This window comes from Netta rufina (genome assembly GCF_964035555.1).
Source record: "Netta rufina genome assembly, chromosome: 6".
In the NCBI taxonomy this organism is placed as follows: domain Eukaryota; kingdom Metazoa; phylum Chordata; class Aves; order Anseriformes; family Anatidae; genus Netta; species Netta rufina.
Window position 1 is genome coordinate 22,849,169 of NC_140129.1, and position 26,919 is coordinate 22,876,087.

Consider the following 26,919-nt stretch of genomic DNA (forward strand, 5'->3'; position numbering starts at 1 on the left):
AGCTAGGAATTGCAGAGTTCAGAGAATGCCACATGGTAGCTACTATGCTTTTTGTGAAGTGGTCATAAATGTATATAGTTTCTATACACATATAGTAATCTATCTCAGATTGAGATGAAGTCACTGCTGTCATTATTATGCCAGTCCAACTGTTTGATTGTGGTTACACTGGTTAATGGAAGCCTTTCAGCTCTGTGATTGAGTGGTTTAAATTGAAGCTGCTGAACTGTTCATTTTTCCTCTCAACAGAATTCAACTGTGATGGCAAGAGCAAAGAATTTCCAAAACGTGGAGTATCTCCTCATCCATGGAACAGCAGATGGTGAGGTTTGCAAATGGTAGTACAAATACAGAGCCAGAATCACTTTGTTTGAAAAACATTAAGCATTTTTCTGTGCCTTAGATTAGGATGACTACTTAGATCTTTGTTAGATTTCAGTATGACATATTGTAAGGTGCTTAGTCATTCTTAGTCATGTCAACTGTATCACTCGATAATTACTGGACACAATTTAATGCACTAGAATTTTATGCTTTGTGGTATTTACACGTTTCAACAGCCAATCACTTTTTTTCCTTTTTCAGATAATGTACATTTCCAGAACTCAGCACAAATTGCAAAAGCTCTGGTTAACGCACAAGTGGATTTCCAGGCAATGGTAAATAACAGATTATTTTTCATTTTGAACAGTGTTTTATAGCTTTATCAATAAGCTGATATTATATTTGGTGACATTTTTAAGAACCCAGTTCAACAGAACATTCTTCAAAATCTAGCAATTGTTAGTGCATTTGTTACTCTTTATAAGTAATTCCTTCTTCAGAGTATTTTCCTGCTCTTTTTGTTTATTTGTTTTTCTTTCTCTCTTCCCCTTTGGATGCTAATGAAATTTCTCTCATAAAGAATAACTTAGAGGCTTTTAAAATGAGCCAGGGAGAGGAATGAGAATCCAGCCTTCTTATAAAAGCTGCTGATAGCTAGTAAAAGAGAAGAAGATGAAAAAGCTGGCTTCTGGGACCAAATCCATCAGTGCTGATGGATTCTCTTTACTTGGACATGCCTGCCACAGGCAGGAGGTGAAACATAGGGGAAAAAATGAAGTATCCAAATACTGTATCCAGGATGAGGGGAAAAAAAAAAAAAGAGTTGTCTGCAAAATTTGCTTGGAGTAGTTGGAGTAGCAGGTTAGCAGGTGCAGGCAAACAGAGAAACACATAGACAAGAGGTTAGAAGATATAAGTGAGGAATGAACAGGTAAAAAGTAGCACTGAATTATATAGTAGCACTGAAGTATATGTTAAGCAATGCTTCTGCACCTTCTTTCTCCAGACTAATGGCAAACGGATCTGCCCGCTATCAAACATACTGGCCTTCTGCCTCAGACCACTTCCCAGGTCCATGAACTTTGGATCAGACAGAGGTCCCCCTGTACTTGAGATTTGTAGGACCTTTTGTGAATTCCCCATCTTCTAACTTCACTGATATTTAGCAAACCTGGTTTACTTCTCAAGTATCTGGGATTCTGTATGCAGTTGTAGTCATTCTTGTTCAGCTACAGTAACGTCTCAGTAGAGTTAGAAGGAAAATTGAGGAAACATCTTTGATTTACTTTATGAAAGCAGGACATTTTTAGTCTAGTGAAATAAGATCTGAAAATTCTATGATTGCTATGGAGGATAACTACAGAGAAAAAAAAAAAGCTATTGAAGCTAAAAAACAGTTTTAGCAGAAGAACAAATGTATATATAGTACTGACAAATACATTGAGGTCAAAAGTTAGAAGAATTTTCTGTTAAAACATCTAGCCTTTGGAATGAGCAGAAAAAGGGGGAGCATGGCAAAAAGCAACCTACTTTTAAGCTTCAGGTTAGTACATTCACTACAAAGGGATCAGACTTTACAACCCAAAGGTGTCTCTTACTCCTTAAATGAGAAGACTGAATGATTTTTGCTCTTCCTGTTTCTAATGACATGGAAAAGTCTCTAATAGCAAACCATCCTGCTGTAGTTAGGTGTTAACCATTATTTCTTAAGAAGTTAGCAAAATTCATATCTTATTTGCAGTAATCAGTCATAATGGTTGGGGTCCTGCTGTAATGCAGGGTGTGTTGAACAGAAATGCATAACATTTAGGTGAAAGCTGTTGCTGAGAGCCCAGTATTCCTATATTGCCAAGGCCTCGCAGCATGGCAGGGGCATTTGATCCCTAAAGGCATCTCTAAACTCTTTTGCCCAACTTGATACAACAGAATTGCCAGTATTGAGGCAGTAATGCTTACTCCTAGATTACAGAAAGTATAGAAACTTTGTTCTATATAGTAGAATCTGCTGAAAAGGAAAAAAAAATAGCAGGTCCCTCTGTTTGTTTACTTGAGGCATGTACTTTCTTCTATATGGCAATGAAATGGTGGAATTGCTTAACTGTTACGGAATTGAAGAGATAACACAGGGGCTTTATGGATTTTTTTTTTTTCTTTCTTTTTCAGTGGTATACTGATGAGAACCATGGAATTCCAGGCCTTTCCAGCAAACACCTCTACACACATATGACCCATTTCCTCAAACAATGTTTTTCTTTGTCAGAATAGATGAGCTCTTCAGAGCATGCTAAGGCATCTGATACATCTCTGGGAGAATGCAATGATAACAGTGCCTGGGTTATGTAGTTTTTAGGTGGATTGATAGCAGGAACTCTGAAGTTAAAAACTTGATGTTTACATCCATTTTTTATATTGTATATTAGCAGATGTTGTGCTAATACATGTTTTGGCACATTTAACACCTGTTGGATAAAAAAAAAAATAAAATCAAAATGTAACGTGGTATGTGCATTTATTGCCATCTTGCTTAAACTACATTCTGCATTCCAAAGCTAGGTGGTCCGTTGCGAAGGCATACTGCCAAATGAATACACTTGCGTTTATTAACTATAACTGTAAAATGGGCAAGGACAATGAAAGTCGTGCAAGTACCTAATTAACTTCTTAATAAGAACCAGTTTCTCAAAATACATTTATATTTCCAATTTATTGGAAAGAATCCAAGCAGGGATAGGAACACACAATATTTGAAGCTGAAGTATGGATAATTAGCCAGAATATTGAATGCTGTGTTCAAATTTTATTAAGCTCTTCCTTGAAACCCTGATTCTGCTAAACTCTGTTCAGGTTTAAATATGGAAGCTGGACATTCATGATAGCTATTTTATCTCAATGTTTTTTTCTGCCTGTGTTCAAATTACGTGAGCCACATTACCCTGCTTTTAATCTTCACCTTGGCATTCACATTAATTCTAATATTGTTCATCCCAGACTGAGGGGAAAAAATCAAAGGATTTTGCATGTTTGCTTTGCTTTGTTTCCAGTAAAAAAAATTTTTAGGGAGTCTTTTAAAAACTTTAGAAGCTAATAGTGATTGGAACACATGTATCCTTTTGATTAGTAATTAAATCAGTCCTGTCATAATATAAGAGTATGAACAAGATAACTGGCAGGAGATCCATTTTAGATTAAATGATTCTCTGGTCACATGTTTTAAAAATTCTGAGTTAGCCTACTGCATAAGAATTGTCATCTGTCTAATGTAGTATCTCATCTTTGCTATTAGCTAGTGAGGGTGCAAAATAACCTGAAAAAGATTGTGGAGTAGCCTTCACACAAAGAAAGCTTCTTCCTAACTCTTTGAGACTGGTTGCTGCTTGTTTGTGGAAGAGCAAGGCATTTAATTTGACCCTCTTGACAAAAAGATGGGGTTTAGCCAACATCATTAAAATGTAGAAATGATTTGCTATGTAACGGATTCTTTCATTTTGTTAATGGCAATATCAAATCTGATTTTCCGCACATGAGAACATTCCTCAGACATCTTTATGTAAATGTAGTTGCCAAGCTGTTTGTAATGGTTAAATTATACTTTGATGGGAACTCTTCAGAAAATACTCAATTAGTTCAGGTTTTTTTGGAAACACTGCCAATTATGTGACGTTAATGAGCTTTTTGTTGGTAATGTAATTAAAACTCAACTGCTATAATGGTTAAAGGAAAAAATTATAGCTTTAAGAAAGTTAATGTTAAGCAAATATAACATGAAGTGGGGCTAATTAGATGTTGATTACATGGTCCTATGTGCATTTGCTGTAAACAACAATACTCTCAATAATGTGATTATTTTACAAATAAGGAATACAATTCAGTTGAAATTACTGAGATTTAACTCTCAGTTTGTAATATTGATACAACACTACAAAAACCATTGCAAATTTGCATTGAAAGAGAGGAAAATCAGGTTCTTGTAGCAGATGCTTAAAGGTTTTAGATTTCTGAATATGTCAGTGAGTATCCAGAGCAATTTTCAAAATGCATGGTGTCAATCTCACATTAATATCAATATATTAATTTATATTTAAGTTATATTTAAGTTTCTACACCTTTATACTTTATTTATACTTCTGGAAAATCCTGCAAGCCCTATAAATTTGACCAGATAAACCAACCCATTGTGGATACTACAAGTAATAAAATAATACAATGCACTGGTCTTTGTGACCAGTGCATTGTATTGGGTCACAGAAGATTGGGTAGTCAGAATCTTCTGGAAGCATTTGAGATAAGGGACGTTTCTGGAAAATGTGTCAAACAAAATAACAGAAGGTACCTCCTTCCCAAGGGATGTGTTAGCTGTTTCATCATTAATTTGCCCGTATGTCTATTTATTTCCTGAGGCAATCAGAGTACACATCTTCCAAACTGTCCAACATTTACTTTAGCTTGTAGGAAGCAGTTGTGGGGATAAACCATAAAAAAATCAGTGCATCATGCTGCTCTCATTTTTGCTTCCTTGTTTTTCATGTTGTTAATTTATTTGCTTTATACAGTGTTCTTGCCAAAGAATGGGAATATGTCTTCAGCAGAGTGTGACGTTTACACTGAGTTCCTGGAATAATATAGAACCTGAAAGCTTTTTGACTGAGCAACCATGTATTTTGATGACCTGGGAAAAAATGTCGTAGGATACTGTGAGTGCTTAAAAGAAAAGAAAAGAAAAAAAAAAAAAAAAAAAAAAAAAAAAAAAACTTACAAACATATGCAACATATGTCCTGTGCTAATAACAGGTAATGATGCAGTCATTCATTAGAAATGATGCAGGGCATTTCTAACCTACCATTACAGTATCAAACAATGATTGAGGTTGGAAGGGGCCTCTTGTCCAATCCAAGATTATCTAGATGGCTCAAGCAGGGCCATTTAGAGCAGGTTGCCCAGGACCATGTCCAGACAGCTTTTGTGTATCTCCAAGGAGGGAGACTTCACAACCTGCTTGGGCAATCTGTGCCAGTGCTCAGTCACTCACATAGTAAATAAGTTGTTCTAGACAGAACCTCCTGTTTTCAGTTTGTGCCCATTACTTCTTGTACTCTCACTTGTCATGACTGAAAACAGCCTGGCTCCGTCTTCTTTACACCCTTATTTCAGATAATTATGTACATTTTTCCTAGAAGAAAATGTTTCCTGTTCTGCATTGTTTTCTGTAATCACAATCCACTTATAACCATCACCAGATATTTTCAAGGACAATTGTTTGCCCTGTTCCTTTTTAATACAACGTACAGTGTTTAATTACAGTTCTGCAAAAGGGCTTGTCTTGAATTAAGCTGAAGCTAACAAAGGGTTGGTTTTATATATGAATAAAAAGTATATGTGTATACTGCAAATATAGAATATGTTATGTAAAAGCCAATGCTGGAACACAGCTTACTTTGAAATTAAGAAATGATAGCTTTTCACACGATTTTCCAAGCTGATGAAAGACAGTCCTCAAAGTATTGCCTTCTATCCTAGGACATTTTAGAGGATCCATTTTTCAGAAAATGCTGAGCACTTCCCTATTTTCTTTTCCCTTTTCAATAATATTCTCACACTCAAGATACCCAAAAATATCACTTCAGACAAAGAAACTTGGTGTTTGAGACTCTTATAAACAAGGTATACTAGCCTCTAAAGGTAGGGCATTGGTATTTCCTCTGAAAGAAAAAATAGCCACAGACAGAGCTGTTTACAATTCTCCACTATAGTGTTATATATACTCCAGTATAGTGTTTCCACTATAAATCCTGGTTAACTTTTACAAAATAACAGTAGGGGTGCAAAGCAAACCTGCATTTTCATCATTTACCTAATGTTGTGCGTATGCATGTATCAACGAACAATATCATGCTGTATGTATCAATGAACATATAGTGTTTCTCATGCCTCAAACATGGAACTACATTATTTGCTTCACTTGGGATTGCTACGTATGCAAAGAAGAAAAAGTTTGAAGAGAAAACATCGTTAATAGATCAAGTATAACTCCAGCCAGGCTCCAGAACATGGTTAGTGTCTCATTTTACTTAGATATCAAGTAAAATTCAGACTATATTCAATATTTTCCAGTTTGCCAGTCAGTTCTAATTACAAGGCACAGCTGTTTAGTACATTTCATAGTCATTTGAATGCTCTATATTTAATGTGAATAATTCATAGTATTTGCTAAGAGCATTTGGTATTACTTTCAATTATGAACATTGTCTTCTCAGAATGTAAAGTAACTAGTACATACTTGGCCGGCTCTTCTGCTTGCGCAAATTGATGCAGCTCCATTGATTTCAAGCGGAGCGATTCCAATTTATTGTCAGTAGACAGTATGGTATATTTGCATAGTTACAATAACTCTGTTTCCTGAGGTACAAACCCATAGATATCCATGGCAGTGAGCACGGAGTTGCATGCTGTGGTAAGGTGTGGAGACCCTAAACTCTTTTTGGAAAGCCACTCCTGCTCTTCAAAGTGTAGCCATGGAGTTGAACACTTATTGTACACATTTGTGTTATACATGTATACACACACATGTGTGTGTAAGATTTATGCTCCATATGTTTTATGTGTGTATGTGTTTACATGTATAGGTTGTACTAATTTCCAGAAGAAGAATGAAGGCCCATTCTGCCTGATTATCATGTAGCAAAGATAAGAAAACAAAAAGGTCTTCACATTCAAGCCTCTGAACTCATGGTTGAGAAGGTTAGGGAGAGAGGGCTTTTGGTGCAATGTACTAAAGAAAAGGCTGTGGGCCTTTAGTCACACCCCAAAATACAGCCTCCTCTCTCCTATCTTCTTTAGATTTATATGTAAAAGTGCTAATAACAAAACCAAACAAACAAACAAACAAAACAATAACAAACAGGAAAAAAAAAAAAAGAGAAATTGTGGGTTTATTTTAAGCATTTTGCAGTTTTTTTTTTTCACTTCAAAAAGCAACTTCCTAATTCATTAAAACGTTTGAATCTTGAATGTTTTTAAATATTTTTTTCTTGTACCAACAATTAAAGAATTAAAAGAAACATCCTTGAAAGAGTATGATATTCAGAGTATGTTAGCCAGTGCATTGGTCCTATTTTTATGAAAAAAAGAGAAAAAAAAAAGAAAAAAAAAAAAAACATGCCAGCTGGAATTGCTGCTGCTAGGGTATTAGGTTCAGTGGTAAGAATTCTTCTTATTTTACCTCATCTGTAATTTCCCACCCGATTTCTGGTCCAGTAAGTGCAGTATGCTGTCCCTAATAGCAGCCATTACCTCATGCTGAGATGATGGTGTAGGAAACTTTGATCACCTCCAAATTCAGTGAACCCAAGGTACCAATTTTTTAATGTCTCCAAGTGACACCTGAAAAACCTTAAGATGCAACTTTCCTGAAGGCAGTTCACTTTTAGGTTCTGTCTCTTAGTCTGATTCATTTGCAAGTACTGTCTCATATGTGAACTAAAAGACAGAAGGGATTGAGCCCTTGACTTTTGCCCAGAGGAGCAAACTATTGTATTTTATGATGTGAAAGGAAAAAACTTAGTTCAGGATGTATACATATGCATGTTTTACACAGTCATTACAATTTTCTATCTTCTTGTTTGCTGTGCTCTTGAAATATGTATTTCTCTAGATTCAGTTATGGCAACTGACAAGTGCATAGTTCTTGATGACAGTTCGCTTCTTTCCTGTACCTTTTATTGTATGTGTATCACTTGAAAAACAAGTAATCAGGCAGTCATCTTGTAGATGCTAGATGACCTGCTAGATGCTATAGCCTGCCCAATGAGGTGCACTGAGTCTCATATGTTTTCTTCCTGAAATCATCCTACTGTGAACAAGGAACTTTAACCGACACAAGAAAATATACAGAGATAAACAAAGGAAAAGAAGTGCCTGTTTCCTGGAGGGGAAGGTATTTTCTTACCTTTTGGCTTCTTTGTTTAGAAATCCATGCATCTTTAACTCAACATGCAATGAGATAACATCTGTAGCAGTCCATTTCAACAAATAACTATGTGTCATATTCTGAGGAGAAAAAAAAAAAAAAAAAAAAAAAAAAAAGCACGGTCTAAACGGCCCTTTGATCACCATCTGCTGTCGTATCGGGGTACTGCAGAGCTGAGGAACATGCCTCCCTGCAGGACACGCAAAGCTGACCAACTAAGTGGAGAGAGTGCCTTTTAATACTTAGTGTAGGAATTGCACTCAAAATATGCTTTTGCATTGGAAATCGAAAGCAGATTAAAAACATAATTTTGAAAACAAAGTATCTCAGTGAGATTGACATCTCATGAAGATAATTAGATTTTGAGCATGAGGTAATTTCCAGGCTTATTTTGGTTCCTTTGGTACCACGTCTTAGATATTACACTGGTGTTTGCCTAGGGAAGGTTGCTATATGGAGATGGGTTGTTAATAGATCATTTCAAATAAAAAAGTCTGAAAAGCCAAATTTGATAAATATCTATGCAAATTTGTATATGCTATGCTAATCAATGACTGGGGTTCCATGACTTTGAACGTCTGGGAGAGAGAAAATAATACAATATCAAGCAGGGAGAAAAAGGACATGGGGAAGAGAATGTCAAAAATAGAGAAAATGAAGTAGTAATTAAAAAGGAGGCTGACAAAAAGGGCAAGTAAGGCTTTCTGAAATGACTGAAGGAACTAACTGAAGGCAACGATGAGAGACTCAGAAGCAGTGCTCTCAACTTTTTAGCAGCATCAGAAGTCACTTACTTTTTAGCTAGAAATGACAAAATGGTACCATGAATCTTAGTACATGGATCCAAGAGCAGAGAAAAAAATACACTAACACTCCAAAAAAATAAAATTGATTTTGTAGACTGAGTATTAAGACCTAGTGTTTCTCTACACCTGTAGTGTGGATGTACTGGGAGTGTGTAATACAACAAGGTGTTTAGGATAGAACTCTAGGAAGGATCTGTTTAATTTTGTTCGCCACTCTAATTATAGGGTTATTATGTTTATATACTGCTTCAGCTGTACAATATGGGCTATGCCAATCTGGCTATGGTCAACCAGCAGAAAATTACCTCAGTGAAGAAGATTCTTTGCTGGCTGCAAGGAACAGTGTTAGGGAAAATAAGAGGATGTACTGTAGTATGTATTTTTTGTGTCACAATTAGACAATGGGCCACTCTAGACTGGATCATAAGCTGTCATTTATGTTCAGTGAGATGTCCACCATGATTCCAGACCCTTCCCACTTTTGAGCAGAAGTGAAACTCAAGGTTGAATCCTTCATATTTAATATCTCTCCTGGAATGCATTGTATAGATGCATAGATGATAATTATATTTCTTTTTTTTTTGTGCTCTTTTTCATTTTATAAAGGATTATCACGATATATCAAAAAGTCCTTAAAATTCTATAGGAATTTCTTGAAGGGGGATATCTCACTTTTTGCTTCATAGACAGGATAAAATCCCCATATTCATGAGTGGCAGACTTTTTTCAGCTGCAAGGGCAACTGACGAGTTTTGTGTCAATCTCTCCTACCTGTGGTCACCAGATCACTGAACAGAGTCTTCAGCAATGCTGCTCCATCACAGACATGAAATTGTCCCCATTTATTATTGAATATTTTAGGATCTTGATAGTAATTGTACAGAACATACACGCGACAAAACTTACACCTGTGTTTTATTATTATTATTATTTCCTTGTAGGATTGGAGACACATGAGCAAAAGGCTTATCTTGTATAAATCCGTAGGCCACAGTGTGAAACTCAATCTACAATGAAAGTTTGGCATACTGTTCTTCAGTGAGTATGAATTTTATTATAATAGAGTTGGCATAATACATCTAAGGGTAATCAAATATTTTCATTAAATTTGACCTGTCCATGGTCATGTATGTCCATACATGTCTATGTATGGTGAGTGGCCATCCTTGTTGTACTTTACATTTCTTCATGCTTATTATACTGGCACAGGATTACTTGAAGAATTAACCAAGCACTTTGGGGTAGTAAAGCTGTTTATTGTTAAGAGTGTATTAAATTTATAAATCTTGATAAAACTGTTAGGTTAAATGATATTAGTAATGTCCACAGGACCAGGATTTTGCTCAATACTAAATGTTAAATGTGGCAAATCAGAATCTGGAGAAATTGCTACCTTAATCCAATGCACCTTTAGCTAAGTGTTTATCATCCTAATGCCCTTCTGCTTGATATTTACTTCTTTGGACATAGCTACCTTACTCCTTTTGCAAATCCATGTTAGCATTGATGTCATAAAGTAAGCAGAATGAATGTGTGAAATTGCTTGTAAAATTATCAAATGAAATGAATTGCAAATATGATGACTTTTTTTCTTTTTTTTTCTTTTTTTTTTTTTTTTTTAAGTTGAATAAGGAAACTGTCAGCAATGATGCACTCTGGTAATGCTTACTAGAGCTGAACAGTATATATATAAGTCCGTGCAAAAGAGGCAGCTAGGCAGATCTCAGGATCCTCAAGGCTTTCCATAGTTCCAGAAGAGAGAGTAGCCACTCTAACTGCTACATATCACTTCAAAGAATAAAAAGGTAAGATTTACGTGAAATACTAGTACAGTTTGTTTGAGAAAGCTGAGTGCATTTTCTGTATTGCATTGTCCAATACAATACAGGTCCAGGGGCTTTCAACAAATTGGTATTTTCTTGACATTAATGTTTGAAGTTAATGACATCATCATTTAAATCTTTTAATCTATTGAATTAGTTCAACAGAGAATGATCCCAAATTGGGAAATCAACAGCTAGGACTGCAGAAGCAACTGAAAGAAGGAAGAGTAAGCATGTAAAGATGAAAGACCGGCATTGTAATAAGAATTGAAATGTGAAATAATAATTATTGATTTTTCTATTTTTATCTCATATTTATTTTATCTATTTTTATATCATATATTTAGATTCTTTAAATATTCATTCCTTGCAGCTACTTTCTAAATATGAATCAACAGGGATTAAGTTGGCATAATGCAAACAAAGTAAACGGGTTTATATAGACACTGATTGAAAACTGTCCAAGACAGCTTGCCACTCCATCACCCGAGAGATTGCCCTAGCTACAGATTGGTTTGTCTCAAACAACTGTAATTTTCCTATCACTACAAGATCTCAGAGAGAAATTTTATAGCATAAAAGTAAAAACTAAAACCTTTCAAAAGCTATTGTAATTATTTTATAAAATTTCATTAATTTTTTTGGCCTGCTATGGATTTCCTTATACTAGAACCATTATCTTTTACAGAACTTTACACAAGGCATGCAGTAGGTAAAGCACATCTACTTGGAAAAGTTATTAATAATTAGAAATAAATGCTATCTGCAATTTTCATATTAATAGAAATCTACATTACTCATTCATACATTTTCATATGAAACTATTCCCTTTTTTGCTGATGTAATTCCATACTTCTTATTTTTAAACTGGAAATAGAAACAAATCTAGCTTTTGAAAGATTCGTTTTTGAAAACTCAGCAAGATTAAGCTAGTTAAAATTGTACCAAAAAAAATGTAACACTGTAGTGTGGAAAAGATATCTGCAATAAAATATATGGGAAAAACTAGAAAACAGATTGATGAAGGAAATAATACAAATTTCTAATTTCAAATGCAAAATACATATCACAAGACAATATTTTCAATACTACAAGTTTCTGATCAATATTTGAGATCCCATTTATTATATACTTTGAGATCACATTTGTTATATACTTTCTGGCAGTTCAAACTGTGGTGTGTTATGTTTTTTATCTCTAATCAAAAAAGAAAAGAAAACATTTCCATTAGTTTAATATGCATAGGAATAAACTTATTTGGTTTTGGTTGTTGTTTTTTTTTTATTATTTTTTTTGGTGGTGGAGCGGTAAGATTAGCTACAGTTTTCCTGCACCCTGACAATAAGATCATGTGTATTTTGGCAGTTATCTACTAGTGACTAAAATAACTAAAAACAAATATCTTATCTGGAAAATATTTTTTAACAGGAATAAACTAAAAAAAATAATATTTTTTTCTGAGTATCTCATTCTCTATAAAATATGTTTCTGTTCCCAATAATAAAATAACAAAATTGTTATTTTAATACTGTTTTTCCTTTAACTTGTAGAAAACTGCTCTTGCTGATTTGGGTTACGAGTAACAAGTATTAAACATTGAACAAACAAAACTGATTCTAAACTTTTGAGATAATAATTTGACATAAGTTTAACAGCTGGTCAGTGCATTTGAAATGCTTATTTTATTAATGGACGGAATTCTCTTATTTGAATATTTTAATAATTTCTAAAAACTGCATCTATATATCTTCAGATTTTGATTCTCGAAAAAAAATTTAGAAAGAAACTAAACATACATTTAATTTTAAACATATTCTTAAGGCATAATGTAGCCAATGGTAGCCAGTGAACAGTACTGTTCAGGTTCTATAGGAGTGAGGTATAAGAGAACTGAAAATCTGTTCTCTGATTGCAATGGGCTTTGAATATTTATTATCAAGTTTTATATAAAAGAATAGCTTTTGGTGTCTGATACTATTGTAAACAGACTGGATTAATGATGAGGCTATTTCTTCCATTCTATGTCAGTGATTTACATTTATGTAAATAATTTATGTAAATAATAAAACTGCATCATGTTTTAACAATGCTACAGGAAGCTGTAAAGTACCCAACTTTTTCTAGTTTATCAGATTAAGGAAAAGTATAACAGTCTGCTTGTGTACCATTAAGCACGGGAAATTTACTTATGTATGCTACAATAGCCAGACTCTATTTGGTGTCTAGACTCATTTATAGCTCTATCAGATAGCGGGGGGGGGGTCATTAGATTGCAACCAAACCATTTTTGTGATCATAACAAAGTCATCTCACAAAGAATAAGGCAAAGCTTTTGTTCCATTGTTGGAAGACTAAGAAATGTGAAATTATGCATTCTGTGGGATTGACATTGGATGTCAGTGTTGCACCACCAAATTACAGCTCCAAATGAAACAGCAAAAAGAGAGTTCTATGCTATAGCTAGGGTTATAATAAGATGGAATGATTACGCATTATTTGTTGGTACTATAGGCAGGATATATGTAGGTGTAGAAATTAAATCTCATATATCAGGGCATTACAGAAGGCAGAAAAGAGTCACCATACACACTAGGAAAAGCAAGCAAAAAAATATATTGTCAGTAGCTTTTGATGGAGACAGGGAAATCCTCTCCATTGCTTAGCAGTACAATCCACCAGGATCAATTTATTTTCCCATTTTTTATCAAGGTTTTATTAAGATTTAGATTCAAAATACCTCAGTATTTTGATACTGGCATTGAGGTATTATAGTATTTATATTACTCATTAAGACTATCTTAAAAATTAGATCTCACAAAACACTAAAATCAATGTTTTCCTAACCATAGATAAAATGCCTGCCAACAGTCGAGACTTACAACTTCATTTCATAATAGATGGAAGAAACAAACTTCCAAAAAAAATTTCTTCTCTGAAGCTGGGGCATACTAGTGGGATAGAATAGAAGTCCTACAGCAGCAGGACTATTGATGCTGGAGTAAACTTTTTGCACGGCTTATTGCAGAACCATGTCCAAATCTCAAAACAGAGTAATTTATACCTTCTCTACATATAATTTCTTCAAAACTTCCACATGGCTTCCTCCAGCCCATAGTATATTTAAATCCAGCCTATTGCAGCAAGGCACTACCACAGAGAATAGACATGTTTTCTCTCAGGCTGCTGTATTTTATAAATCATTGAATTTAAGCGAACAAAGACATTGGAGCTGGAGGAGTTCAATGCAGATTACATTTAGTGGGGAGATTTATTTATTTTTTTTTTTTTTTTGCTGGGCCTTGGTTTGCCACGTATAGCTTTACTTCAGTGCGCTCATTTCATTTATCATTATGTTTTTCAGGCTGTAACATAAACTTCCATAGAAAAATGTCATGGATGGCAGAAAGGCTCTTTCAAATACTCAAGTATCAGTCCAAGTGCATGATGATGATATTATTTCCAGTGACATTTTGCTCTTGTGAACTCACTGCAACTTCTGTTGCTTTTAATGTGATCTATACTGATTTTAAAGTTAGAATGATTTACTGTTCATCATTCATTTAATTGGCGTTTACTCATTGAATGAATGGTATATTTAATTTCTTTGTCAAGGTCTAAAGCAGCTAACATTTTAAATTCATTTTCTTTTCTATACAGTCGTTCCAGAAATTTAAGGGATCAAAACCAATAAACAATAAATACTAACTGATTTTTTTAAGTAGGTTTCCTCTCATTTCCTATTTATACAGATGCCCTCAGTGCAAAATACTTCTGAAACTATTAGCCATTAGCTGCTCATAGTCCTTTTTGCACAGGGTTTTGGGAGCCCAAAATGAATAGCATTTCATTTTTCAGGATTGTATGTCAACAGGCTAATATTAGTACATTAAATAATGAAAATAATAGCACATTAAGAAGAACATTTTTCCCACTGGTGACTATTCACTAAAAGTGAACTGCACTACTTGTATGAGTAAACCAGTCACTAATTCAAGTACTAAAGAGACACCTATCAATAAGCCATTCACTCTCCTGCAATATGTTTTCTTTCCAAAAAGGAAAAAAATTAAAGGAGCATGGAGAGTCAGGAAGAACGAATGAGGATCTGATGTGACAAAGTTCTTGACAGCAATTTGCTGCTTTTTTTTTTTTTTTTTTTTTTTTTTTTTTAGTAAATGAGATGGAAAAATATAAAAGTCACAGCAATACCCTAGTTTTTCTGTAAAACATTATTACAGAAACTGATCCAATATTTACCATCAGAAGAATGCAGAGCAAAGGAGATGCAGACCTTTATACTCATATTACAGAAGAAAGTGAGGATGCAGCTAGTCTCCACTCACCTTGCAGTCTGGAACACAGACTAAAGCTTAAAGATAGGAATAGATATTACATCTGGAATGCCTACCCAAGGCACTGTAGTCTCCATCCAGTTACACAAGGTCTCAATATCTTCAAGTTTAGATCAGCATTAAGGATCTTTTTGATATAATTGATTTAGTGGTATGTAAAGACGATTACATTTTTCTTTGTTGCCTTATTTCTGTTTTTACAGGCAATGAAAATGAAAAGTGTTTATTTTGTTGCTGGGCTCCTTTTAATGATAGTTCAAGGCAGCTGGCAAAATCCTCTTCAGGATACAGAGGAGAAATCAAGGTAAATTCTGTTGATCAACTTCTAGAAAGCCTTGGCCTTAACTTTGTTTTCTTATAGTTCAAAGCAAAACATACAGTGACATATATTATTCAAAGTACTTTATCTACCATTGGATTTCTATCAATCCTTTGCAGGAATCTACCATTCCTGCAAAGTGAGGCACAGAAGTTTCACTACTTCAAACAATAGCTGCCTTAGGTATCCAAGAAGACCTTGTAACTGTGCAGTATCCAATCCACTATATTGATTAATTTTACCAGCAAGCTAGTGATCAATAATATCCCACTTTTTTTTTCTTTTTTTTTTTTTACCTTGTAAGACTATAAAATTATATTGTTAAAAGAAAAGTCAGTGTAGAATGTACTATAATCATTGTCTATTAACAGGTTCTAAACTTTTCTCAGATCTTTCAAAGCTTCCCAGTCTGAACCATTAGATGAATCTAGACAGCTGAATGAAGTGAAGCGTCATTCACAAGGTACATTCACCAGTGATTACAGCAAGTACTTGGACACCAGACGAGCTCAGGATTTTGTGCAGTGGTTAATGAGCACTAAAAGAAATGGGTAAGCCTTTTTGCTCACATTGCTATAGATCTCCATACACAGAAAACAGCCAAAAATCTAGTACCTGTCTGAATTCAGTTTCTTGATTTCAGCTTCCCATCACAGGTCATGTATAACCATCAAATGACTAATGTGCTTAAGGAAAATTTATATATATCATTAATATGTTATTAGAAATGAGAGCTATATGCAAAATCAGTCAAAAGGATTTGGATAAATCAAGTGTATCTGATGTACCACCCAAACTGAGACTGTATCAGCTTCTTTGGGACAGATTGTTTCAGTGAACCAACTTAGTTCAGTATGAATCATGTCAGTAAAGATAATATAAAGATGTCACCTTTGGACCTTAATAAAACTTTCCATGGTTACTCTAATCCTGAAGTTTCATTTGTGAAAGGGGAGCTAAGGTTTAATCCTTATTGACTGCTGGATTACAGATATACCATTAAGGTGTAAATTGGTGTGTCTTTTTAAAGATACACTTAAACACAAGCTAACAAGCTGAGAGCAAGGATAATGTAAGAGCATGTAATTCTATGCCCTGTGTTCTAGAAAAGATCTGTCCACAAAATAAAAAAAAATCCATTTAAATCCCTGTGGGAGCCTTTAAAATATAAAGTAATAATTTCTAGATATTGTATTAATTTAAATAATAGAATTATAGAATAGTTTGTGTTGGAAAGGACCCTAAAGGTCATTTAATTCCTACCCCCTTCCCATGGACAGGGACACCTCCCACTACACCAGGTTGTTCAAAGCCCCATCCAGCTTGGCTCACAGGGATGGGGCATCCACAGCTTCTCTGGGCAACCTGTTCCAGTGCCTCACTAACTTCATAGTAAAGAATTTCTTCCTTAAATGCGTAAGTCTGAAAGTATTTATATTCATCCATCAGTCTTGGTTGTTTATGACAATATTTAAATAATAACCAATTATCATGCTTATGCATACTCTGCAATGTACTGGTAATAATGATCCAATGATTTTGGAATTCCACTACAGCCAACAAGGACAGGAGGACAAAGAGAATGACAAATTCCCGGACCAGCTCTCAAGGTATTCTTGTTGCCACAACTCATTACTCAAAAACAAGTCAACCTCATTTCCTCATTTTCTGTTAAACAAGAAAGAAAACTAGTATTCTCTACAATGTTAACATAATACAAGAAATACCTATCAAAAGAAATTTTCTGCACCCATTTTTTATGAGGAAAGAAAGCGTCTGGCATTTATTCCTGTACCTCTGTGCTATAGCTGTGTGCAATGCCTTCAGGGAATGCAATGGCATGAGAACAACAGATTTTAGCAAAGAACATACCAAGTAATAAAGGAGAGTAGAGAATAAAAAAAATAAAAATAAAAATACAAAAAAGGTTGCCAAAAATCATTGTGTTAAGGGAAAGAAAACCAATTAGAATACTAAGGAAAGGTCAATTGCCAGGCACCAACTTTTGGGGGGCTGATAAAACATGATACAGTGTTTGGCCCTCAGTATTCTATCAAATTTTATACAAATTGCTCATAACAGAAAAGGAGAACACAAGACCTGCTGGAGGTCAAAATTTTGTTTCCTGACAATGATTCTGGGACAAGGTTTGAGGGTTTCAAAATTTGGAGCAAACAATAACTACAAAACACTAAGTGTTTTTGCAAAATAGATTTAAATACATATATTCATTTTACCTTTTGTTAGAAAATCCGGAGAGGGCAGCTTGGATCACAAAGATCTTTCAATTCAAAACACTGTCAATATAATACAAAATCTGTGATAATGTTTGAGCTTCAGTGAAACATGTATCAACAAAATCAACATTTCATCAAAAATGTTCCAAACTAGAGTTAGCATGCTGATGGAAAATGCGGATGGTACCAAATTGGGAGAAATAATGAAATCTCAGGAAGACAAAATATAATAGAAAGTGCTAGAGGCACTGAAAATTGGGCAGAAATTAGCAAATTCTGAAATAGAAATTCAAGGGAACTTATCTGGGAAAAATATTCCAACATATGTCTACTTCTCAGTGCAGTTTGTTTTCCTAAGGGCCAGTGTGACATAATTTTGCCATATCAGAGAAAAAATCATGTTGGGGGGAGGTTATTTTCTTTATTAAGCTGGAGATGATCAGGTTTGAAATTGTTCCAAGATTATCACTTGGTTGGAATTATGTGTGTCCACAAAGCAATTCAAAGTGCAGCAGACTGATATTAAAAGGGGTTAAATCTGAACAGTTTGGCTGTTTGTGCTGAATACAGAAGGACTGTCTTTAAAACTTTCTTTTAATTTTAGGTGAGCGCTCATTGAGTAGTCTTATTGAGGTAGCAAAAAGTATATCTGTAGAATACTATAAATTTTGTTGAGCAGAGCTAATTAATCCAGCAAAAAGCCTTTCCAATGCAGCTCTTTAAGCTTTCAGCACCTAATTTGATTTGCTTAGAACTAGTTCAGTTATTTCTACACAAAACTGTACTGTGTAGCACAGGCATTGCTTTTAGAATTGAAAGACAAAAATAGCAAGGGTAGTTTCAGAAGCAAAGAAAACCCCTCTCTCTAATAAGAAATGTTAGTTTAGTGGGGAATATAAATTAATAGAAGTTAAAAAATACAGTCTGATCCTACAGTATTGCTCTTCTTTCAGCAATGCAATCTCCAAGCGTCATGCTGAATTTGAGAGACATGCTGAGGGCACCTACACCAGTGATATCACCTCTTATTTGGAAGGTCAAGCTGCCAAAGAATTCATTGCTTGGTTAGTGAATGGACGAGGAAGAAGAGAGTAAGAATCCATCCATTCCTATTACTAAATTTTGCCTTGCTTTCGAGGTTAGAAATCAAGTCTGATGAAACCTTGATGTGTTTTTGATGATTCTTGCTGTACTTCGTGTTTCCCTTTTGTAATAGAAGACATTCTGTGGGTGTTAGACTACCATTTTAAGTTACTATGTTCAAACACATTGAAACAAACCATTTCAGTATGCTGTTACACTCTGAAAGGTCAAGTTATACTTAAGGTCTACATATCTAAAACTAAACCAGACCTTCCTCTACTTACCACCTTTCCCACTTCACACAAGATTGCTTACAGTCTCAGCTCTCATTGATTGAGATAATTCAAGTCACTGTCATCTTAAATTCCTTTGTTGTTGTTGTTGTTTGTTTGTTTGTTTTTCCCAACCTCTGCAGTCAATTTTCACTCTGCAGTATTTCCAAGGTTAAATTTTTGCCAATGTCACTGCCACCACAGCTGTAGTCCGTGCTCTGGTGATTATTCCCAGCAATTACTGATGTCTTCTTTTCCTCTTCCTATGATTGACAAACTCCCCAAGCTGCTGCTGCCAAAGTAACCATCATTTCCTACAACTATATCTTGTTTTCATTTTTAAGACACTTCTACTTCTTTTGCTGTGGTTTACAGATTCCAGGACTCACAGCTCCACAGTTTTGATTTACTTACATCTCTCCTTTCTTTCATGCTTATCTTGCTCTCCATATTGCATATTTCTCAAAACCTATTCACTACATTAGCTCACTCATGATCTTGTATCTTTTTTGTGTTAGTCTTACACTTGCAACAGCCTTAACTTCAGTCCCCTTCAGGCACTTTCTGTCTTATCATAGTTCCTACTCTGCAGGGTTAGGAGTTACACCATGCAAATGACACTGCCCACTTTTTAACTGTTCTGTATTTATATGTGCCTTTAGACTGTAAGCTCTTCGGGGCAAGGATTTCATCCTATAATTATATATTCTACTAGCTGTAAAGTATTATGTAAGTCTTTCGTTCTATATAAAGATAATAAATAACAATAACAATAAAATATCATCTGTAAGACAAGATTGTGTGTTGTAGTCAAGGAAGTCTAATTAGGTAAAAGTAAATTTTGGAAATAATGATGATTTCCTGAAAAAAATAATTAGTGATTTCCTGAGTTAAATGAATGAGGTCCGCTATACAGATAAGGGAAAGGCTGGTGCCACTTCATAGTGATCTGCAGTTGTTTTTTCTGTACTTTCATTTTCATGAACAGAGATAGGGTTTTTTAGTATTTGTAAGAAAGAGATTACAACTGAGCTAATGAACTGAGCTTAGAAACCTATATGGACAATTACACAGAGCAGCCTCCTGCTTCCCAGTATTTAGCATTATTTGTAGTCAGACTTGCATATAGCTTTCCCTAATATCAATTAATGAAAAGAGACAGTCTGCCTGTCACTGATCCCAGAGAATAGTGTGCTTCAGTATCAGCACACCTTATTGGAACCCATTAAAATCTCCCTTTCTTTGATGGGTTGAAACAAGCTTTCTAAATAAGGCCCTTGGCACAACAGTTTTCCAGTGGTAAAAAAGGTAGAGAGCAAGAATCAGGATCTGATTCCAAATACAAAATTCAATTGTGGAAAAAAAAAATAGATTTTATACATATATTGATTGTAATTCAGGTATTTTACACCCTCCCAAATTGCTGCTTTTACCATCTAAACGTTTATGAAATATAATTGTAAGTATAAAACTAAGACTTTGTAAATCAAACAAAAAAAGTTTGAAAATTTGACTATAATGTTTTAGTACTGATATTTCTTTTTAAAAAATATTCTTAGTAAGTTTTATTGTGATAAATTATTTTTTCAGTAAACTATTATTTACTGTGAGTTTTATTGATGCCTAGTCTACTTAGTGCAGTCTGAGTTATGGTTTTGCATGTATGGCTTTTTCAAAAAAATGATAGAGAGGAATCTAGACTTACCTAAATGAAGAGTCCTGCCTGGTAAAGGGAAACTTTTATTCTTTCTTCTGTTGTTAAAATAATGCTTCAAAATATGTGCTTTGTGCTATACTTTGGCCATAACATCTGGCTCAACCTTTAACTCCTTAAAACCACAGGAAATGTATTAAGACCCTGTAATAAGGCCCTCTTAAACAGTTTGTTTATTTTGATCTGAAAATTGCTTCATAATTTCTTCCCTTTAAAGTTTCCCAGAAAAAACTCTTGTAGCTGAAGAAATGGGCCGAAGATACGCAGATGGCACTTTCACAAGTGATATCAACAAAATCCTGGATGACATGGCTGCCAAAGAGTTCCTAAAATGGCTGATTAACACAAAAGTTACCCAAAGGTGCTTAAATTTTGATAATATTTATATTAATATACTGGGGTTTTAAATGTATATGTCACATGTAGGGAAAATACAGCTCATTTTTCTCTTAACTATTGAGATATATGTGTAAACATGTTACAAACTTTATTTTACAGACAGTGCTGAACAATGATAAGACACTATAAACAGAAGCCATTCCAAATACAAATTGTATTTTGCATCAGTGGTGAACCTGGTGAACCTATTTGATAATTTCCTATTTAACTTCAGCGGAGTTTTGCCACTTACCAGAAGTGAGGTCATATTAAATTACTGAGAAATAAAATTCTCCTTTGCCATGGGCATTAAAAAATCAGAAATGTTTATTGGGAAAATGACACCAAATTCATTATTCTTTAAAGACTGTGATATAAAACTGCCTTAAATTGTGGCTTGACATTAGGGAATAAGGTACTGCTATATGAGTTCCTGATGGCTAACAACTTAAGAACCGTGTTTTAATTTTCCTGTAAATAGGTAAATGCTGATGGAAAAGCAACATTTTCTATCTGAGCTCTGCAAACAAGTTAATATTTTAGGATTATTTGCTAACATTAGCAAAGGATTTCAAAAAAATAATAAAATGCTCACTTGAGGCACTTATGAATGGCAAGATTTTCTAAAATGTTGGATATCCATTGCAAAAGTTTATTACTTTTAGTCTTTTGACTACTAAAGGACCCAAAATCACTAGTTGATCTTGAAAATCTAGTACAAGACATACTGTCTCAAAAAATGTAGAAGTTATCATTCAAACACATTTTTGACTAACTTTTTCATATTTTTGTGTTTGTTTGTGGTTAAGCACTGAAACAGTTTAAGATAATCATCTATATGAGACTATTAAAAAGATTTTCCTTTCAGAGTAATTGTTGTCTCTAATTGTAATTAGAGAGAGGTATCGAGGGGTTTGTGGAACTAACATCTACTAACTTAACAAGAAAAAATGTTTGACAGGTATTTCATAAATCTTGGGAGATTTATAATATGTTCTAATTGCCTTTTTTTTTTTTTTTTTTTTTTTTTTTTTTCCCAGGGATCTTTTGGAAGAATACCAGTAAAAATGCAGAATAAAAATGGGATAAATGAAGATCTTCATCAACTGCCAGTTATTAAGAGATTCTGAAATCTGTATTGTCATTTACATTCAGTGTAACAAAGCTATGTCACCTTGCATGCCAGGAATTAATTGTAGTGTTGTTTAGTGTTGCCAAAAGACTATATATATGGAATGCCTGTTGTCTGAGGGATGGCTGTCTTAATAACTTTAAGACTATGAAAGTTCCACATTTTCATATTTTCCATTTATTATGACTGAAATAATTCCATTTATATTTACATATGAAATTATTTTTCTAAAAAGCTGACATACAATGATTCAATCGTCAATTATATGCGATATTTTTAACGGTCTGGCAGTTGCAAATGTCTGAGAAGTGAATATCCCTGTTGAAACCTTTGTTATAAAAAGGCTAAGCTTTAAGGATATTAAATGATAGCCTTAAATAAATTTTTTCAAGCTTCTTTTCTGTTGACTTTTAATGTGTATATCCCTTCTGCCTATTTTAATTTTATTCTAATATGTTAGTGTCACTGAGATCTTGGAAGTGGTTTGTTTGGAATCATAAAACAAAACCAATGTTTTGCTTGGTCACTTTTTCTCCATAATGGTTTCCTGACAAGAGATGTATGAACTTTGCATTATCCTTAGTTAAAAAAGAAATAATGTAAGATAAAGCTAGAGGTGGAAGCAAGACTGAACAGTACTCATTAGCATAAAATTTTGTTTCTCAGCAAAAGCAGAAGGACAGCTTTGAAAGATGCTAAGTGCAATATACTTTCTTAGAGTGGAAACTCTTCCACCCAGTTTCTTCAGGTTTTATATGATTGCCACCTTAAATGGCCCTGGAATCACTCTTATTTGTGTTGTATTCTTTTCTTCCTTCTTCCTCTGAAAACCATTGTGCCCATCATCTCTTGCAGTTAGCAGCATTGCACTAAAACATATTAGAACTACTGTTATTTCAGTGCCTTCATTCTGGTCTCAGTGTTTCTAGCAGTCCAAACTCTTTTATACTCTTTTATATTTTTGTAAGTACAGTAGTAGCTGCAACTCTTTAACAGACTCAGTTGCTTTTATGCACCTATTACTTCTTAAGAATCCCCAAACTCCTTTTTTGTCCTTTGCCATAATAGCAGCATGCCAGGTATCTATACTAAAATGCCCCGATCGACAGGTGTTGGATCAGAAATGGAACCTATAAATTTGGCTAAGAATTACTAGTATTGCTTTGAGTCTCCTTTGTTTTTCAAATACACCTACAATTTTCAGTAGTGGTCTGGAATCCTCCCAATGTACTATAAGGCACCAATATTCTGTAATTTCACATCAGGACTGATCATACCCAACTTTGCACCTAGAACAGTTTTTTGACAGTAACAGATACTTTTTCTATTAACCCAATTTAAAACTATTAAAACTCAGTTGAACTTTGCTCTTAAAATAACTATCAGAGCATCCAAAATATCATTGGAGGTTAAAAGGGGGAAAGGAGGGAGGAATGTAAATGTGTTGTATGTTTAACCTAATTTGCATAGAGTGGTTTGATACCAAGTACAGTTATACACGGCTGGATCCATATGGTCCAGGCTGAAATGGTACAATTAACTCTTTTATTTCTATAGACTGAGAAAATGTCTTTAATGTGTTTTACTCCATTATGTCCAGGATATTCTGTATTCTGAAGGTCAGGATTCCTGAATTACCAATTGTTGTGTCTGTCCCCAGTGTACTTGAGTATCTTCTGATGATGGCTTAGTCATCTATGTAAGTACTGTTTTCCACATTTTTACAAATTATGTTTTTATGAACAGAAGGGATATAAATAACGTTCTCAAAGTTATGCAGGTTGCTTGGAACACAACAAAAATATTTAAACTGTAATTTTCTGAGTCCCAATTTAGAGCATGAATCAAAAGACACCCTTTCTTCAGAAATCAGATGAAGTTAAGCAAGCTCCAGAAGTTCCAAACACAAGTTTTAGCAGAACTGGACTAGGAATTACATACCCTGAAATAACAAGGTCATTTGGAATCAAGCACAAGGTACGTACCAAATATTTCTTGTACATACTAGATGTAATTAAGATAATGGTATAAATGTAAATAAGTAGCATTCACTTCTTCAAAAAGTGTCTGTACTAGACAATAGCTATTCACGTCTTCAGGCTGATAGAAAGCAGAATAGCTGCAGCAGTCAAGGCTACAGAGAATTGCTATTTATATTTTAATCTTAATTTTGTACTCTAGTAAGGGAGAGATCTCGCCTTTCTAAGGCCTTTTGCTGTGAGTGGTATATTTGTAGAAAAATTTAGGAATTTGAGAGTGGCCTTGAGACTGCTTTTAAATAATAAATGTTCTTCAAAGTCTCCAGGCAATGAAGCAACAGCTGTCTGTTATTATTTTGATTGCATTCCCTGTGGTCCTCTGCTTGTATGAGGGGGGCTTCAATTTGCTCTGTACAAGTAAAGGAAGGGAAGTGTGACTGCCTAAGAGAATCTTGCTCAGGAGCACATTGCAGCATTATATACAGGGATACGCCCTCATCCACTCTCAGAAACATTAATCCTTCTTTCACCCTTTTCAGTCAAGGACCAAAACTGCATACAGCTTGCTAAAATCAAATGTCCAGGTGTGCATAAGGGATCTTGACTTTTATGCTACGAAGGATGACACTGTTATGATGCCCCTCTACACCTTGAGTAAGATTTATGTCTACAGAGTTAGGCTATGGATCCCATCTTATGGGAAACACATTGTAAATGTATCATAGATGCAGCTTATGGTGCAACAACTATTTTTTTTTTGTTTTAATTCTCTCCCCACTGACTTCTTCACTCTACTAGAAAACTGAACCTTATACCTTCTTTAAGATATATGAAAACAGTACCACTGCGCCAGATACTTTGACTTTGTTGTGTATATGCAGTTTCTAAAATTGCATATTCTGTGCATTCATGCAGATATTTAGAATCCTCTGTGCTACCCAGAATTCCAGCGACTTTATATTCAAAAGTGTTCCCAATATTTTCTCCTTTATTAACTATATTTGGACCTTAATTCTACAGCTTCCTTCCTATATTCCAGTCTATTTGTTAAGTATCTGGAAAAATAAGCATGTTCAAGAAACAAACAAAACAAACAAACAAACAAACAAAAAAACTAATTGTAATTAAATATCATATTTCAATTTTCTTTCCCTTTTTTCTTAAACTCTTTTCCTCTGAACACACAAAAAAAAAGAACAGAAACTTGAGATACTATAACCATTCAATTGTGCTCTGTGGGCATGTGACAAGAATTTTCAGTTGCCAGAAAATTCATTTTTTAGAGAAAAATACATAAACTTGAAAGAACTAAATGACAGCTGCTATTAGCCACATCAAAATGACTGTTCCAATGATAATAACCACAGGAAGCAAGTTGTTTTGTTTTGTTTTCTTATTTGTTTTCCTGATTTACAGTTAACTCTCTTCACAGTACTCTCATTGTAATGAAGAATTACCAAACTGTCCTTATGCTATTTCAGCATAAAAAGGAAATTCCTGGGGAAAAAAAAAAAAAAAAGGATATATTTGTTACCAAAAGACACACTTCACTCAAGTGGAGCTTGAACACTCTTCAGTGCTAACAGCATTTTTGCTTTTTCTTCCTCACAGCATGTTTGAATTGAGCTATGGAATTAGTGTAAAACTTTTCCTAGCACTCACTTTGTCTCCTGTAGCCATATGTTGAGACATCTGGAATACATTATCGCATCTGTAAAATAGACTGTATATATTTTAGTCCCAAACAATTTTGTTGTTGTTGTTCTGCAGAACAGAGCTTATTTTTTTTCCATTATTCCTATTGGACTTCTCCAGATATTTATGGAGGGAAGATTCAATTAAATATCAGAGCCTTGAGTTCTACTGAGGCTAGAAGCCTGAAAGAGACATCACATCTGGCATGTCCACCAAGTGTTTAGGGAAGCCAGCCTTAAGGCTGAAAGCTGCATTTTGGTTCTTTCTAGTAAGTAGCTCTTCTTAGTTATACAACTTGCTTAACCTTATTCTTAATGAATACTTTTGTGTTCAGCATACAGTATGATGAACAACTATGGTTTCTCAATTTTTATTGTGTAGCAGCCACTGCTGAATATTCATTTCATTAATCTCTTGGCATCATATTAACACATCTGATTGCAAAAGAACTTCATGGTAGAAAGGAATTTGAAATATTTGGCTGGAAACACTTTTTAGGTCTCAGGCTATCACAAAAGACAATCCGACAGAGCACCCAGAAGCACAACCATTACAAATATTTTTGGGATCACTGATATTTTGATTAAACAAGAGCAACTTAAGATTCTTCCAAGGTGTATAAAATCAATGCTAGCTACCATTGCAATTAAATGGAAAGCATATTCTGCTACCTTTACTCTTGATGGAAAATTCAGGTGGTTCTCGGTACACAATGTGGTCCCATAAACTTCCTTAGTATGACCAGAGTCAGAAACACGGCAGGCTAATAGACATTTTGGTCTTAGAAACATAAATCCAAATTTGCAAAGGTATTTAAAATTCTGTACCCACTGGAGCTAGC

At 34.4% G+C, this 26,919-nt stretch overlaps 2 protein-coding genes across 3 annotated transcripts in view; both read left to right on the plus strand.

The window, feature by feature from the left end:
• Window positions 1-2,772, plus strand: part of FAP (fibroblast activation protein alpha) — a 37,430-nt gene extending 34,658 nt beyond the window's left edge. The window contains exons 24-26 of one of the 2 annotated variants that reach the window (XM_084288957.1): window positions 250-322; window positions 586-659; window positions 2,488-2,772. In XM_084288957.1, coding sequence (XP_084145083.1) covers window positions 250-322; window positions 586-659; window positions 2,488-2,589 — 249 coding nt within the window. In that variant the 3' untranslated portion in view covers window positions 2,590-2,772. Of the gene's footprint in view, window positions 1-249; window positions 323-585; window positions 660-2,487 lie in introns of those variants that run through there. The other variant, XR_014618551.1, reaches the window with a different exon arrangement.
• Window positions 2,773-15,475: 12,703 nt separating this feature from the next.
• Window positions 15,476-22,337, plus strand: GCG (glucagon; the record flags this gene model as incomplete). The annotated part of the gene is made up of 6 exons (XM_084289520.1): window positions 15,476-15,573; window positions 15,978-16,139; window positions 17,145-17,198; window positions 18,779-18,916; window positions 21,112-21,255; window positions 22,313-22,337. 6 exons carry the CDS (start codon window positions 15,476-15,478, stop codon window positions 22,335-22,337), a joined length of 621 nt encoding a protein of 206 aa, XP_084145646.1.
• Window positions 22,338-26,919: the final 4,582 nt, after the last annotated feature.